At 37.8% G+C, this 19,008-nt stretch overlaps 1 protein-coding gene across 1 annotated transcript; it reads left to right on the forward strand.

The window, feature by feature from the left end:
* The first annotated feature begins 3,964 nt into the window (after positions 1 to 3,964).
* On the forward strand, positions 3,965 to 18,558 carry LOC108675561. Its single transcript, XM_018163584.2, has 10 exons — positions 3,965 to 4,189; positions 5,742 to 5,792; positions 6,625 to 6,858; positions 10,240 to 10,290; positions 10,519 to 10,752; positions 14,862 to 14,912; positions 15,137 to 15,370; positions 17,565 to 17,615; positions 17,839 to 18,072; positions 18,466 to 18,558. The coding sequence occupies exons 1-10, from the start codon at positions 4,019 to 4,021 to the stop codon at positions 18,556 to 18,558; spliced, it is 1,404 nt and encodes a 467-aa protein (XP_018019073.2). The 5' UTR covers positions 3,965 to 4,018.
* Positions 18,559 to 19,008: the final 450 nt, after the last annotated feature.

Here is a 19,008-nt window from a genome sequence, read left to right on the forward strand (position 1 = left end):
CGGACTTAACACTTCAATTCGATGTACTCAATTTATGATTAACGATTAAGATATACCATGTTTCAATGAACATTTTACGAGAGCTTCCAATAGGTAAATTTTGCAAGAATAACTTACTTAAAACATTTCCCTTTCAGATGATGGCGCGCCACGTAAGCGATGCGACAAGCAGGAAAGCATTTGAGCTTTACAAAAGTACAATGGATTCAAAAATCGAATCCCAGAACTCGATATCACGGAATCCAATCTTGAATCTGTTTGGAAGAGAATCCAGATCTCTTGAAGGTTCTCTTCTATACAGCCGTCACTTAGAGTCAAAATACGAAGCTATTGAAACTTACAACAGGGAAAACCAATTCGCCAGACACGGCGCTTGGTCTGAAATTGCAGCTGAAGTTAGGGAAATCCTAGAAAGGGTGAGTCAAAGCCAGCGAAAGTGCAATCATGTACTCATAATATCGCTAACCGAACACTCTGAGTAATTGGGCTGTGTATATTCGCGGCCAGATTGTGGACAGATACGATGATTGTGCTACACAATCAAATGCATGCATTGCCTTATTAGGCATGGAGCGCAGAGGCAATAATTTCTATCATAACATAACATATTGATCTCGGCGCTGAAGTGTAGGCCTGATGTGGCCTGTCGCCGATTCTTTTCCTTTTCATGACTTGTTCCCAGAAGATCTAAAATCGTATCATTTTACCGGTTCTTTTCATGACTGACGATAGTTTGAAATAGCTACTCGACTTATCAATAAATATCATCGATTTTTTTGAATAGGGGGCACGTATGTGCTGCAATGGAGTTAAATGAGCATGCAGGCGCGCGTGATCGGTGATACCAGCTGACGCATCAATTCAAAGCTGTGTAATCTATAAATTCAAAGATGTATATATAATCTATGATGTCCAACAGTGTGCAATCTATGATGTCAGACGACTTGTAATCCATGATGTCAGGGATGCAGGCGAATTGTAATGTATGACATCAGATGATTCAAGGATTTGTAAGCCATGAGCGATTCAAGTTTTTGAGAGCTGGGCGAAGAACGCGACGATCAACCATCAATGCCGAGTAGAAGACGAAAGGTCCAATTCGTATTATAATTTGAATATTGAATGGTCAAAGAAAGAAAGTAATAGATGGAATGCAGATCATTACAAGTTTAATACTTTTTTTACAGTATTTAGATGTACAAAGATCTCACATCCATACACCCGCGGCAGCATAACGCTATATGAGCGATGCTTGTATATATAGTGATCGTACTGCCGCAAGACTGTTCTGGACCTACATTTTTAAAAAAAAAGTAGAAGATAAATATTAATCAATTTTAACGAAAAAGAGCGGTAACAAGTTTAATACTTTTTTTACAGTATTTAGATGTACAAAGATCTCACATCCATACACCCGCGGCAGCATAACGCTATATGAGCGATGCTTGTATATAAATACTCATGATCGTTCTTAAATATCTTCAGCATCACACATAACCGGTCTAACCACCATGCACCGTCGTTTAACTTCACTATAATTGTATGAATTTTGACCGTCAATGCTTGTCGACGTTATTTTAGCCACTCTCAAACGCATTTAGTTAATTACTTAGATTTATCAACGATTTGTGGTTGATCGCTAATTGGTTTTGATGAAGCTACTTATTGTTTTGAAGAACTCGATAGGAAGAAAGCTTCCTGTGGGTTTGCATCGCGCAAGCCTGCATGCAAGTTCCACGTCCTGATTCACGACAATTCCAATTGAGTGATGAGTTGTAGGGCTAAACATTTTTATGTTATGAAATCTAATTCCATCGTATTTATGACTGTTTTATAACTTATTACTGCTTATACGTGCAACTGATCGTATAACTGAACTAAATAATCTCCACAGCATGTTAAACCCAATGACGAGTTAAACTTCCCTTAAAACACGATTAAATTCACATAAGTCTCATCAATCATCAAAAATGACTAACAAAAATCTTAAACATTGCATTACCGTCGTGATTGTCCATATTTTTTCCTCAATTGAGTGATGGGTAATCCTCGAAAAGCAACGTTGATATAATTATTGTTTTCAAACTCTGAACCACTTTCTTCCCCCGCCTCATATATTGGCACAGCCGCACTGAAAAAATTATTATTTGCTCCCATGCTTTTATAATTAATGCCAAAAATATGCAAATAATGCACATTCAGAAATTATTATTTACATTTTTGGTATATCAGTAACAACCCCCATTCATCTGTTGCTAACACACCGCCTACTTGGGTTATCTGCCCCGACATTGTCATCCTTTATCTCCATAATGCTGTCTCCTCGCCATCGTTGACCTCCGTAATGCCAATCACTCAGAATCATTTCCCTCTACAATGCCAATGTACAGTTAAATTATACGAGAAAATCTTCATGACAATTTAGTTCGATTAGGAGTCTATTAACTCTTCCATATATCCTTAGCTATCTAAGGTATCGTATCGTTGTTTATACAGGGTGCGGCAGAGAGGACGGACGGTTTTATAAACGTCATAAAACAGTATATTTTCACTGAAAATAACTTTATTGATGCAATCAGGTTCACAAAGAAATAGCATTTCAGACAGTTAAGTGTGGAAAATAACATCTGGCATGTGGTGGCCAAAATCGTTGATGCAGTACTGTAGGCGCTCATGAAAGTTTGCGTAGACTCCCTCCAACACCGCACATATTGTTACTCTCTCCAACACCGCTCAACACCTCATATTGTTTATGAGTGACGAAGCCCACTTTCGCCTAAACGGAATGGTTAACCAGCAGAATTTCCATTATTGTTTAGCGCTAATGAGAATCCTCAACAGTGACACGAAAGACCGCTGCACAGACCAAAAGTAACGATTTGCAAACATGCATCATTGGCCCTTACTTCTTTGAAGACGGTAATGGTAATGGCTGTACTGTGAACTCAGAGCGCTAAACAGAAATGAAGACCAACTTCTTTGTCTCTGAATTACGACGGCGTCATGTTCCAGCCCGACGTGTGTGGTTCCAGCAGGATGGAACGACTGCTCACACAGCCAGAGCATCAATGGACGTCATCCGCCCACTCTTTCCTGGTCGCCTTATTTCCAGGTTTGGCGATGTTCGTTGGCCTCCTCGGTCCCCAGATATTGGCCTCCTCGGTCCCTCGGTTTATCCATATACGATTTTTTATTATGGGGACATCTCAAGGCTACAGTATACGAACACAAGCTCCGAACTCTGGACGAATTAAAGGACGCTATTCGCGTGGAAGTCGCGCATGTTGAGAAAGCGGTGGTGGAGGGATTCTACGCGAACATTCAAGAACGCCTACAACACTGTATCAACAATTTCGGCCACCATGGTGCACATGCCAGACATTATTTTTCACACTTGACTGTGTGAAATGCTATTTCTTTGTGAATCTGATTGCATCGATAAAGTTGTTTCTCAATAAAAATATAAATTTTTTGACTTTTTAAAACCGTCCGTCCTCTCTGCCGCAACCTGTACAATATGAGAGTAGCATTGCAATGCCATAACGTGTGCTCATGATTAATATCCCTTTAATTTTAACGATGTTGCAAATACTTCAATAACTGAGGATTAAAAAATTGACCGAAGGAAGTGAATGAAGCTGAAATCGTAATGAACAATATTTATTATTTTTTCAGAACATTGAAGAACACTTCAGGAACTATGTTCTGGAGAACAACGGAATGAAGGTGGACGAGATTGGATGGAAGTCGAGATTGTACTGCGGGTTGAACATGATAAAATTATTCTCCAAATACTCTGTCTTCTAGGAATATGGGACTTAACACTTCAATTCGATAGCTATATGTACTCAATTTATGATTGAATATTAATATATACCATATTCCAATAAACATTTTACGAGAGCTTTCAACGATTAAATTTTGCGAGAACAACCTACTTACATTTCCTTTTCAGATAATTTGGTGCGTCAAAAGCGATGTGAACTGCAAGTTTGCATTTGAACTTTACAAAAGAACAATGGATTCAAAAATCGAAACCCATGGAAGATGTCTTGCAGATTCTCTTCTATACCGCTGTCACTTAGAGTCAAAAAGCGATGCTATTGTAACTTACGACAAGGAAAACCAATACGCCAGTAACAACGCCTTGTTTGTAACTGCAGCTGAAGCTAGGAAAGTCCTTGAAATGGTGAGACAAAGCCAGCGAAAGTGCAATCATGCATGTGCTCATAATATCGCTGACCGAACACTCTGAGTAATTGGGCTGTGTATATTCGCGGCCAGATTGTGGACAGATATGATGATTGTGCTTACACAATCAAATGCATGCATTGCCTTATTAGGCATGGAGCGCAGAGGCAATAGTTTCTATCAATAAATATTATCGATTTGTTTGAATAGATGGCAGATATTCCATTCCATCGTATTTATTGCTGTTTTATGACTTATTATTGCTTATGCGTGCAACTAATCGTATAACTGAACCAAATAATCTCTATAACATGTTAAACCCGATGACGAGTTAAACTTCCCTTAAAAAAACATGATTAAATTTGAGTCTCATGAATCATCATCAAAAATGACCCACAAAAATCTTACACATGGCACCACTGTCGTGATTGTCAATATTTTTGCCTTGGTTATAGTTGAGTGATTGTTAATCCTCGAAAAGAAACGATGATATATTTATTGGATTAAAACTCTGGACCACCTTCATCTCCCGCCTCCTGTATGGTGGGTATTCCGCCTCCACAGCCACACTGAAAAATTTATTTTCTCTCATGCTTTTATTGTTAATACCAAAGATATGGAAATAATGCGAATTTTTAAATTATTATTCGCTATTCAGGCGTATCAGTAACAACCCCATTCTTGTTTGCTAACACACCGTCTACATGGGTTTTCTGCTCGGACATTGTCATCCTCTACTTCCACAATGCTGTCTCCTCGCCTTCATTGACCTCCACAATGCTGTCTCCTCGCCTTCATTGACCTCCACAATGCTGTCTCCTCGCCTTCATTGACCTCCACAATGCTGTCTCCATCATTGACCTCCGCAATGCTGTCTCCTCGCCATCATTGACCTCCACAATGCTGTCTCCTCGCCATCATTGACCCCCACAATGCTGTCTCCTTGCCATCACTGACCTCCACAATGCTGTCTCCTTGCCATCATTGACCTCCACAATGCTGTCTCCTTGCCATCATTGACCTCCACAATGCTGTCTCCTCGTCATCATTGACCCCCACAATGCTGTCTCCATCATTGACCTCCGCAATGCTGTCTCCTCGCCATCATTGACCTCCACAATGCTGTCTCCTCAAATGCTGTCTCCTCGCCTTCATTGACCTCCACAATGCTGTCTCCTCGCCTTCATTGACCTCCACAATGCTGTCTCCTCGCCTTCATTGACCTCCATAATGCTGTCTCCTCGCCTTCATTGACCTCCATAATGCCGTTGCAGCGCTATAATTGCCAATCTACGCAGCTAAATTATGCGTGAGAAGCTTCATGACGATCTATCGCGATTAGGAGACTATAATAACTCTTCCATATATTTGTTGCTATACAAGGTTTCATTGTGCATATGAGAGTACACTGCAATGCCGGAACGTGTGCTCATGAATAATATCTCTTTATTTTTACGATATTTCTAATTACGTCAATAACTGTGGCAAAAAAAATTGACCGACGGAAGTGAACGAGGTTGTAATCATATTGAGCAATATATTTTTTTCAGAACATTGAAGAGCACTACGGGACCTATGTGCAGAAGAACGAGGAAATGAAGGTGGGCGAGATTGGACGGAAGTCCAGATTGTACAGCGTTTTGAGTGATAAAATTATTGTCCAAATACTCTGTTTCCATGGAATTTGGGAATTAACACTTACAGTATATTCGATATACATTTGTGCCCGAAATTATTCATACCCTAACGTCATCTCGACAAATTATGAGAAAGATATAGAAAAATAATCATATAAAAGTTCAAAAAGAGATGTAAGCCATTTATGAACCATATAACATGTATTTAAAATCAAAAAACCATTTTTTTCAGTTTCATAAAGAGATACAAAGGAAACACTAAGCTCTTTTTTCTTCACCATCTTCAAACTTTTAGCATAATTTTAGCTTTTCCCTAAATTGCAGAAAAAATTATATTTTCAGACTTTGCAGAGAAAAATATTACAATGCTTAATAACACCGAATTTTGAAATGCACTTATTGAGTATCTACAACTATTTTCTTTAATTATTCTTCCTAAATTTTATAATAAATGATCCAGAATAAGAGGGTACGAATAATTATGAACAGTTCGTTACTCACAAAATTAAAAATAATATTTGTTGAAAGTTATTTTCTGAATATTTTCTTGCATTAAATTTCTTGTACATTATTATAACAACCTTTCACAGAAGAATAAGTTGTAAATGATCTTTATTGTTATTTAAAATGGAATTTATTATATTTCTGAAGGGGTATGAACAATTTCGGGCACAAGTGTATGTATGCAATTTATGATTAACTATTATGTAATACCACATTTCAATGGAAATTTTAAAAAAGCTTTCAACTCATAAATTTTGCGAGAACAACTTACTTACAAGATTTCCTTTTTCAGAAAAAGGTGCGCGAAAAATGCGATGAGACCAGCAAGAAGTCACTTGAACTTTACAAAAGAACAATGGATTCAAAAATTGAATCCCATGGAAGATGTCTTGAAGATTCTCTTCTAAACAGCTATCACGCAGAGTCAAAAAGAGAAGCTATTGCAACTTTCAACACGGAATGCCAATACGCCAAAAACAACGCTTTGTTTGCAATTGCAGCTGAAGTTAGGAAAATCCTTGAAAAGGTAAGTCAACCCAGCGAAAGTGCAATCATTTACCCTTAATATCGTTGACAGAACACTGTGTAATTGGGCTGTGTAAATTCGCGGCCAGATTGTGGACGGATATAATGATTGTGCTTACACAATCAAATGCATGCATTGCCTTATTGCATGGAGCGCAAAGGCAATAATTTATATCAATAAATATTATCGATTTGTTTGAATAGATGGCAGACATGGTGCTACAATGGCGTTAAATGAGCATGCAGGCGCGCGTGATCGGTGATACCAGCCGACGCATAAATTGTATATACCAGGTTACAAATCGATGATATCAAGCGATTCAAATATGTGTAATACATGATGTCCGATGGTGTGTAATCCATGATGTCAGACGACTTGTAATCAATGATGTCAGACGATTCAAGGATTTGTAATCCATGATGTACATGGATTTGTGAGCCAAGAGCGATTCAAGTCCTTTGACAGCTGGGAGAAGATCGAAAGGTCCAATTCGTACTATAATTTAAATATTAAACGGCCAAAAAGATAAAGTAACAGATAGAATGCAGATCATAACAAGTTTAATGCTTCTCAAGAATTTTTATATGTTAGCGCGGGGACTTCCTACACAGAAGCTCACACCATCAAACTAGTTCAGCAACAGTTCCGACGTCTTGGGCAAAATGTATTCTGAGGTAACGGAAAAGTAAATGATTTAATTCAAAGTTACTTTCAGGAATTTAAACCACAAGTTACGAACTAGTTCCGATCATTTGTAACTTTTCGTCGACATTCATAAAAAATAGGTGATTAACTGTGATTGGAATTTGTGACACTCATTCTAGGAAAAATTACACCTTTCTAGAGATACGGTAGATGGAAGAATTGGGCAGTTTCAAATGACCAAGCATGATCTAGTACATGTTACAATGTGTGAAACAAACATGTGAGAGTAGGGTAACATGAGACAAAGGGACCACTGCGGTGATGGCCTATAGCGGATTTCCCTCTAGTTATGGCAAATATTGGTCCGTGTTCTCTACCGCCGGTCGACAGTTTCACTGGTACGAAGTGTAAGGCTCTATGTTTTGCTAAGAGTATGCGTTGATAAGTTACTCGCAAATAACTGTTTTAGCGCAGTTAAAAGTTTTTTGCTGCTAAATTAAACTGTTTTCGAATACGCTATTTGAAGCTTTAGAAATTACTGTGAATTATATTTTGAAAGTAATATTTAAAGGGATAATTTTGAGTTCAAGTCTAGACTGTTAGCTTTTAAAATAAAATGTTGACACGACATAAATTGAAATGATAACTAGTGGGGCAACGGGCCCACGCGTGTCACGGGGCAAAGCTCCCATGGTGGGCTCAATACCCCTCGGGGAAATCTTGTGTTATACATCATTAGATTTTTTTCAATGACCTTTTCAAAACTATGACTAGCTTTTTGAATTACAAATTACACTTCATATAGTATGATTTTTTGATTTGCCACCTCAAGGCAGCAGGTTTAGTTTCTAGTTATGCGTATTTATGACCCCTTATCGAGTTATTGACTCATGCCTTGCCAAAAGTTGATTTCAGCCAACACAAATGAGCCAAAAGTTGACGAGTTTTTATGGTGTTGGCTGAAATCACGATTAAGTACGAATTCCCTGCACATAATATCTGGATTATGGACGAAACTGGAACGAAGTTCTTTCAGATAAAGTAAATATATTTTTTTTGGTCAACGATACATACTTTCATGGCAAGGATGAATTTTTTATTTCAAGGAAATATTTTTTTTCACGTCAGTGACAGATTTTTTAAGTCAAGATAATATTCTTTCAAGTTAAGGATATAATTTTTTAGGTTGTTATTAAATGAATGAATGTAATATTTTTTATTACATTTTTTCTTATTTTGAACTTTAAAGTGTTGTTTTATCATTTGCAAACAAAAAATATGCAATTGCTGTAAAGGGACCCGGGGTGAGCGCCTTGCCCCAAGCCCATGGGCGCATTGCCCGAGGGGCCCATTTTGGCACTTTCTCCAAAATAGTGTTTCATTAAAAATTGAATAACTCTATAGGCGTCTAATTCACATCATACATTCCTCATCAATTGTACCTTTAAACAAAACAAAGAATCACCTTGTATCAATTAAAACTTCATCAGAAATTTAGTTAAAAAAAGAGGGGCCCGCTGCCCCATGTTACCCTACAATGATATCACATCCAAACACCCGAGGCATCAAAGCACTATATACTCCGAATGTATATGAGCGAAGCTTGAATATATAATGATCGCATAGATTCAAAGTTGTTCTGGATTTATATTTCAAAAAAGTAGAAGATAAATATTCATCAAGTTGAGCAAAAAAGAGCGGTAACTACTCAAATTTGCCTACGAGGATGTGACCACACAACTGAATCTTTAAATACTCATGATCGTTCTTAAATATCTTCAGCATCACGCGTAACCGGTCTAATTCCACCAACGTCGTTTAACTACACTATAATTGTGTGAATTTTGACCGTCAACGCTTGTCGATGTTACTTTAGCCACTCTCAAACGCATTTACATAATTACCTAGATTTATCAACGATTTGTGGTTGATCAATAATTGGTTTTGGTAAAGCCACTTATTGTTTTGAAGAACTAGATGAAAGGAAAGCTTCCTGTGGTTTGCATCGCGCAAGCCTGCATGCAAGGTCCACGTCCAGATTCATTAGTTTCCATTGAGTGATGAGTAGTAGGCTGAAAATTTTAACGTTAAATCGAATTCTATAGTATAAATGGCTGTTTTACAGCTTATTGCGGCATATACATGCGTTTGATCGTATAACTGAACCAAATAATCTCTACAGCAAGTTAAACCCGAGGACGAGTTAAACTGCCCGTCCAAGAAATATGGTAAAACTTGAGTCTCATCTATCTTCGTCAAAAATTACTCACATAAATCATCAGTGTCGTGATTGCCCATATTATTGCCTTGCTTATAGTGGAGTGATGCTTAAACGTCGAGAAGCAACGTTGATATAATTATTGCATGGATTCAACCTCTGAATCACCTTCTTCGTCTCCTCGCCATCATTGACCTCCACAATGCTGTCTCCTCGCCATCATTGACCTACATAATGCTGTCTCCTCATTTTTTTAGCTTATAGCCGTGGCCCCTGGTGTTGGTTCTTGTTTCAAATTCTAGTAACCCTTCAGGGACCTTGTATAGACCATGAGTATACTTGTATACTTCAATGAGGTCCCCACGCAGACGTCGATAACTGAGGCTTGGAAGCTTCATAATAATGAATAATACCCCAGTAATTTTCGCGATATTTCAAACAATTTGATAACTTGGGACTAGAAAATTGACTGAAGGAAGTGAATGAAGTTCAATCGTAATGAGCAATATTTTTTTCAGAACATCGACGAACATTACGTGACCTATGTTCAGAAGAACGACGAAATGAAGGTGGGCGACATTGGATTGAAGTTCAGAATGTACTACGTGTGGAGCTCGATGAAATTAATGTCCAAATTCTCGGTCATCTAGGAATTTGGGGCTTACTAATTCAATTCGATATATTTACTCAATTTATGATTAACTATTGAGATATATCATATTGTAATAAACATTTTACGAGAGCTTTCAACAGTTAGATTTTGCGAGAACAACTTTCTTACAACATTTCTTTTTCAGAGAATGGGGCGCGTTAAAATCGTCGAGACCAGCAAGAAGGGATTTGAGCTTTACAAAAGAACAATGGATTCAAAAATCGAATCCCATGAAAGATGTCTTGAAAATACTATTCTAAATAGCTGTCACTCAGAGTCAAAAAGCGAAGCGATTGCAGCTTACAACATGGCAAACCAATACGCCATAAACAACGCTTTGTTTGTAACTGCAGCTGAATTTAGGAAAAGCCTTGAACTGGTGAGTCAAAGCCAGCGAAAGTGCAATCATGTACTCATAATATCGCTGACCGAACACTCTAAGTAATTGGGCTGTGTATATTCGCGGCCAGATTGTGGACAGATATGATATTATGATATTATGGTTGTGCTTACAAAATCAAATGCATGCATTGCCTTATTAGGCATGGAGCGCAGAGGCAATAATTTCTATAAATAAATATTATCGATTTGTTTGAACAGTTTGAAATTATTACATTCCATCGTTTGCTGTTCATAAATTACTTATTACTTATACGCGCAACTGATCGTATAACTGAACCAAATAATCTCCAGAGCATATTAAACCCGATGACGAGTTGAATTTCCTTTAAAATATCATGATTAAATTTGAGTCTCATCAATCATCATTAAAAATGACTCACAAAAATTGATGAGACTCACAATGTGAGTCTCAATGTGAGACTCACAAATGACTCACATAAAAAAATGACTCACCACTGTTTTGATTGTCCATATTTTTGCCTTGGTTGAGTGATTGTTAATTCTCGAAAAGAAACGATGATATAATTATTGGATTTAAACTCTGAACCACCTTCATCCCCCGCCTCCTAGATTGGCACAGCCACACTGAAAAATTTATTTGATCACATGCGTTTATAGTTAATACCAAAGATATGCAAATAATGCACATTTTGGAATTATTATTTGCATTTTAGGTATATCAGTAACGACCCCCATTCTTTTGTTGCTTACACACCGTCTACTAGGGTTATCTGCTCCGAAATTGTCATCCTTTACCTCCATAATGCTGTCTCCTAGCCATCATTGACCTCCGAAATGCTTTCTCCTCGCCATTATTTCCTCTACAATGCCAACCACTCAGAATTATTTACCTCTAAAATGCCAATACACAGCTAGATTATAAGTGAAAAGCTTCATGCAAATGTAGTTCGATTAGGAGTTTATTACCTCTTCCAGATATTCTTTGTTGCCCTATAAAAGTTTTGATTCCTGTCAGCCGCTGGCTCAAGGACGCCCTAAGCTCGCCTAGCGGTTTAAATTAGCGGCTCTATGTCCGCTTGAGGTTCTGGTTTCCCGAGAGAAATAAGGACCTGATTAGGATCCGGTCTATTCCTTGACAACCGTAGGACGATTGCGGGGCGCACGTTATTTTGGTAACTGATACTTTCGGGACAGACACGGTCGAATCTGAAATATACGTTAAAAATGCCCCCACCCTTTCCCCCTTTATGGGGGACACGTATCATCGCGGCACAATGAAGCAAGTGGCAAGTAAAAACGAGTTTGAAACGGGAATAATATAAGTTAATACAACTTGCAACCCCAACTTCTGACATTACCCACAACATTCTCTAATATTTACCAAAATGCAAGACGGTCTCACATTGCCCGAGACAAACAATCTTCAATATTCACCGGCACTCTGCATTCTCACAAATTACCCAAACCAACATTCTTCAATATGCAATAGCACTCAACGATCAGCATTCTCCAATATGCAATAGCACCCAGCGATCAATATTCTCCAATATTCAACAACGCCCAATATTATCCCACATAATCCATGTTCTAAACATTCTATCCCATTCACCCGTACCAAACATACCAATTGCGGGTACTGAACTTTTTCCACGTACGGTAGTGTGAAACATTCTCTCGCCTTAACCAGTATTAAAACTTCTCTCATATTCGCCATCACACAACGTTCACATTTAATGTTAAGCATTCTCCAGCAATAATAACTTAAATCAGTCCTCAAAGTTCTACCAAATTATTTGCAAACAACAGCCTAGTGCAACTACAGGGCTCAACTTTAACCATTTCAACATTGCGCAGATTCAATATAATGGCTAATAATTTCACACCTGTGTTTCTAGGTATTAAATGCCTAAAATATAATGAATTGTTCGCAGTAATGCAATTCAAGGCGAGACCTGCGCGCATTCCTGCTTCCTCTTGCATGCACTAGTACCTAACATCCGGTGTAATTTGCTAACGACTTGTCATTTCACGATACATCACTAGTAAGTTCCGTGCAGCTAACTGTTTTGCCAGGGTCTATAAAATTCGGCCTACAGCGGCTGTGAAGAAGAATAGAACTATTTCTACCCTCGAAATTGCCTTTGGAATTTGTTGCCTTTCCAACATTCACATTGTCATGTGCTATGGCAATTTCCGAAATTTCGAAATTTATCCTCCGATACTTTGTAATTCTTCGAAAATAAACCAATTCATAACGACAATTCGATTTCACACCGGCAAAAACCTGATGATGCGATAGAAGAAGCACATAAATGATAATCACAGAAAAAGAATAGCTTAGTTACCTACAACGCAATGCATTCTTGTTCATACAAGTTTTGCTTGCAGTGGCTCGGTGGTGAAGACCTAGGGGTTCAAATCACTCTGTCGTCTGTTGGTAATGCTTATCTTTCGGTTCCACAAATCGATTAATCTATTATGATGAATTAGAAATTGGAACCTATGGCACATGAACACGAGCAGCTCAAATAACACGCTCATGCAGATATTCCCCAAGTTGAAAATTTCTTCGACTGTAGAAATCTTCGCTGGACTAAGTTGTTGAATGCTGCCATACCAGTGCCGGGGACAGGGTTTTCCAACAGACATCGCTAAAAGAATCACCGGACAGTAAAACTAAGAAAGTTGTGCTTTTAAAAATGTTCAGAATGAATATATCTATCCTTTAAAACAAATTATTTTCAAGTCGCAAATTTCACTTTCCGCTGTACGATTACACAACTGAAATGAGAAGAGTGTGTCACTCAACATGTGAACAAGACTAGCGCAACTAGACAACTGCCGCCACCCGCCAGCAGTCTCGGCATCTGCTCAATACCCCTGCATAGTACCCCTGCATAGTGCTCATAGCCTAAACCCAGGTTAAGCATTTACTTGTCTAGCAACAAATTTTGCGCAGCAAACAGAATTAGGGAATTATATGAAATAAGAACCGTTAAAGTATATGGACTAAGTTTTGTCATCGATGTCGTTTGAACCACCGAATATAGTTTGTATTAATTAATTTGTTCAAAAAGTAGCGATTTGTCATGATACTTACGTCGCGATCAGTCATGCCCAGCACGCGCAACCGCCATTGAATAAAACGATCATAATTCGCCGATGGAATTATGTGAACCGCACCAAAATTTGATACAATTGTGAACCTCACCTAAAAATATTGAAATTTTCTAGACCTTGTTTGAAAAACCGAAGTTACATTCCTCAATGCCTGTCATTAGGCAATGCACTGTCGTCACAATATCAAGAACTTTCATCCCAAAATTATCGTGACCTAAACATATAATAAAAAATTTGTAGGCCCTGAATAACCGAACATTCATCTGTTACTTTTTCTGCCAATTAACAGCTTACATATTAGTTATGTATGTTATGATAAGAATTTAAATTTATCTCTTGTAGCTACAAGCATTACTATTTTTACTGTCACGTACTTATCAAGAATTTTTCTGCTCTTGCACCCCTTAATTTCCAGGACTTCAAGCATCCTGTGGTTTTTAAAGATAGCCAAATAAATCCAGTTATTTTTGTCCTATAATCAATTAAATTATTATCTTACAACACGTAAGCTTAAGGAATAGGTAAAATCAATTCTCATTTCGTGCCATCATATGCCTTGACAAACGTACGCGTGTACATACATCGACGTCATATTATGAGCGGGAGATGGTCATGGTTCGCTCAAATAACAGCGTCTGACGACAGAAGCCTGGTCAGCTGTTTTTTTCGGTCTGATTACGTTTATTCGGCCTATTGGGCAATCGACTCTCCGAATCAGCTCCTATATAGCCGCTAATTGCAGTTAGGTGGCCGATAGGCGCCTGAGTCACATCTAAGCCGACAGTCTGTCCTTTGGGGCGACCCCTAATGGAACGAGAAACTAGACTGGGTATCTAAGGTTTCATTGTTTGTATGAGAGTAGCATTGCAATGCCAGAACATGTACTCATGAATGATATCCCTTTAATTTTCACGATGCTTCAAAAGACATCAATGACTGTGGACCAAAAAATTAACCAAATGAGATGAATGAAGCTGCAATTGTAATGAGCAATATTTCTTTCAGAACATTGAAGAACACTACGGGACCTATGTTCAGAAGAACGACGAAATGAAGGTGGGCGAGATTGGACGGAAGTCGAGATTGTACCGAGTGTTGAACTTGATAAAATTATTGTCCAAATTCTCAGTCTTCTAGGAATTTGGGACTTACCCTTTTATTCGATATATGTACTCAATCTATGATAAAATATTAAGATATAATATATTTCAATAAATATTTAACGTGAGCTTTCAACTGTTAAATTTCGCGAGAACAACTCACAACATTTCATTTTTCAGAGAAATGGGCGCGTCAAAATCGAAGAGACCAGCGAGAAGGCATTTGAGCTTTACAAAAGAACAATGGATTCAAAAATCGAATCCCAGCGAAGATCTCTCGAAGAATCTTTTCTAAAAAGCTGTCACTCAGAGTCAAAATGCGAAGCTATTGAAGCTTACAACATGGAAAACCAATACGCCAAAACCAACGCTTTGTTTGTAACTGCAGCTGAAATTAGGGAAATCCTTGAAAAGGTGAGTCTAAGCCAGCGAAAGTGCAATCATGTACTCATTATGTCGTTCACCGAACCTCTGAGTAATTATGCTGTGTATATTCGCGGCCAGATTGTGGACAGATGTGATGATTGTGCTTACACAATCAAATGCATGCATTGCCTTATTGCATGGAGCGCAGAGACAATAATTGCTATAAATAAATATTATTGATTGTTTTGAATAGATGGCAGATATGTGCTGCAATGGCGTTAAATGAGCATGCAGGCGCGCGTGATCGGTGATACCACCCGACGCATAAATTGTATATACCAGGTTACAAATCCATGATATCGAGTGATTCAATAAGTGTAATTCATGATGTACATGGATTTGTAATCCATGAGAGATTAAAATCCTTTGACAGCTGGGCGAAGAACGCGCCGATCATCTATCAATGTCGAGTAGAAAATGTAAGGTCCAATTTGGGCTATAATTTAACAATCGAACGTCCAAAAAGAGAAAGTAACAAATAGAATGCAGGTCATTACAAGGTTAATACTTCTTTACAATTTTTAGACGTACAAAGATCCCACATCCATACACCCGAGCAGCATAACGCTATGTAAGCGAAGATTGAATATATAGTGATCACAAAGCTGCAAGGTTGTTCTGGATTTCAATTTCTTAAAAGTAGAAGATAAATGTTCATAAAGTTGAACCAAAAAGAGCAGTAACTACTAAAATTTGCCTACGAGGATGTGACCACGCAAGTGAATCTTTGAATAATCATGATCGTCCCTACATGTCTTCAGCATCACGCATAACCGCATATCTACACTATCTAGAATGCCTTGAGCAATGCTTCCTATAACTTGAAAATGAATGATGTCACATTCGAAACGTCGTTAATAAATCGAATTACTTCCTTGATCCTGCATTTGAATCAACCGTTATCTGAAGAATATTGTCCGATCCTGAAAATTTAAATCAATGGATTCTCTGGTCATTAACTACGCGTGTTTAAACAAACTCATTCTGCTATCTTATACTAACTATCTAGAATCTACACTATATCTAGAATCACGCATATCTTATCTACACTATAATTGTGTGAATTTTGACCATCAACGCTTATCGACGTTAATTATTTTAGCTATTCTCAATGCATTCAGTCAATTTCGTAAATTTATCAACAATTTGTGGTTGATCGGTAAATGGTTTTGGTCAAGTTACTTAATGTTTTGAAGAACTCGATAGGAAGAAAGCTTCCTGTGGGTTTGCATCGTGCAAGCCTGCATGCAAGATCCACCTCCAGGTTCACGACAGTTCCAATTGAGTGATGAGTTGTAGGGCTGAACATTTTTATGTTGAGTAATCGAATTCCATCGTATTTATGGCTGTTTTATAACTTATTACTGCTTATACGTGCAACCAATCGCATACCTGAACCGAATCATCTCCATAGCGTGTTTAACCCCAATAAGAGTTAAACTTTTCGTCGAAAAACATATGATTGAACTTGAGTCTCATCAACCATCATCAAAAATGACTCACAAAAATCTTACACATTGCACCACTGTCGCGATTGTACATATTTTCGCCTTGGTTATAGTTGAGTGTTTGTTGATCCTCGAAAAGCAATTTTGATATAATTATTGGATTCAAACTCAGAATCATCTTCTTCTCCCGCCTCATATATATTGGCACAGCCGAGCTGAAAAAATTATTTGCTCTCATGCTTCTATAGTTAATATCAAATATATGAAAATAATGCACATTCAGAAATTATTATTTGCATTTTGGGTGTATCAGTGACAACCCTCATTCTTTTGTTGCTATCACACCGTCTACTGGGTTATCTGCTCCGACATTGTCATCTTCTACCTCCAAATTGCTTTCTCCTCGCCATCATTTACCTCCATAATACCGTTGCCTCGCCATTATTTTCCTCTACAATGCCAATCTACAGTTAAATTATATGTGAAAATATTCATTACAGTATAGTTCGATTAGGAGTCTATCAACTCTTCCGTATATTCTTATCTATCTAAGGTTTCATTCTTTATATGAAAATGGCATTGCAATGCCAGAACCTGCATGTGCTCGTGAATAATATCCACTTAATTAATTTGCACTTAATTTCAAAATACTTCAATAACGGTGAACTAAAAATTTGACCTAAGGAAGTGAACGAAGTTGCATCGTAATGACCGATAATTATTTTTTTTTTCAGAACATTGAAGAGCACTACGGAACCTGTGTTCAGAAGAACGACGAAATGAAGGTGGGCGAGATTGGTTGGAAGTCCAGATTGTACTGCGTGTTGAACTTATTAAAACTTATGTCCAAATACTATGTCTTATTAAACTTGGGACTTCACATTTTTATTCGATGCATGTATTCAATTCATGATTAAGTATTAAGATATACCATACTTCAATAAACAATTTGCGAGAGCTTTCAACTGTCGAATTTTGCGAGACCAACTTACAACATTTCCTTTTCAGAGAAAGGGGCGCGTCAAAATCGATGAGACCAGCAAGAAGGCATTTGTGCTTTACAAAAGAACAATGGATTCAAAAATCGAAACCCACGGAAGATGTCTTGAAGATTCTCTTCTAAAAAGCTGTCACTCAGAGTCGAAAAGCAAAGCAATTGCAGCTTACAACAGGGAAAACCAATACGACAGAAACGACGCTTTGTTTGTAACTGCAGCTGAAGTTAGGGAAATCCTTGAACTGGTGAGTCAAAGCCAGCGAAAGTGCAATCATGTACTCATAATATCGCTAACCGAACACTCTGAGTACTTGGACTGTGTATATTCGTGGAAAGAATGTGGGCAAATATGATGATTGTGCTTACACAATCAAATGCATGCATTGCCTTCTTAGGCATGGAGCGCCGAGGCAATAATTTCTATCAATAAATATTATAGATTTGTTTGAATAGATGGCAGATATGTGCTGCAATGGCGACAAATGAGCATGCAGGCGCGCGTGATCGGTGATACCAGCCGACGCATAAATTGTATATACCAGGTTACAAATCCATGATATCGAGTGATTCAAAGATGTTTAACCCATGATGTCAGGCAATTTGTAATCCATGATGTACATGGCTTTGTAATCCAACAGCGATTCAGGCCCTTCGAGAACTGGACGAAGAACTCGAAGATGAAATATCAATGTGGAGGAGAGGACGAAAGGTCCAATATCAATGTGGAGTAGAGGACGAAAGGTCCAATTCGTACTATAATTTAACTATTGAACGGCCAAAAAGAGAAAGTAACAGATGAAATGCAGATCACTACAAGTTTAATACTTCTTTAGAATTTTTACATAAAATGTTAGTGCAGAGACTCCTACTGAAGCTCATACCATTATAACAGTTCAGCATTAGTTTCAACGTCTAGGGCAAAATGCGTTCTGAGGCAACGGGAATATAAATGATTTAATTCTAAGTCATCTTCAGGAATTCGAACGTCGAGATACAAACTAGTTTTGATTGTTGATAATTTTTCACCGACATTCTTAATAAAATGTATAAAAAAATTTTTAAAGACCTCGTTTTTCATGTGGACTAAAAAGTAGAAAATAATTTTTCGGCAGCTACTGATCTCTGTTTGCTTTCATTCTCTTGGTCTTTTGTATTTCAGTTAAAATATTTCACAACATCTA

This window comes from Hyalella azteca, unplaced genomic scaffold (assembly GCF_000764305.2).
Source record: "Hyalella azteca isolate HAZT.00-mixed unplaced genomic scaffold, Hazt_2.0.2 contig3332, whole genome shotgun sequence".
Lineage (NCBI taxonomy): Eukaryota > Metazoa > Arthropoda > Malacostraca > Amphipoda > Hyalellidae > Hyalella > Hyalella azteca.

What these genes read in the sequence shown, in the direction of transcription:
- LOC108675561 (XM_018163584.2), top strand. Translation starts at nt 4,019, where the DNA reads ATGGATTCAAAAATCGAAACCCATGGAAGATGTCTTGCAGATTCTCTT. An exon ending in AGAAGAACGAGGAAATGAAG is followed by an intron (nt 5,793 to 6,624) that starts GTGGGCGAGATT and finishes TTCCTTTTTCAG; the next exon opens with AAAAAGGTGCGCGAAAAATG. An exon ending in AGAAGAACGACGAAATGAAG is followed by an intron (nt 17,616 to 17,838) that starts GTGGGCGAGATT and finishes TTTCCTTTTCAG; the next exon opens with AGAAAGGGGCGCGTCAAAAT.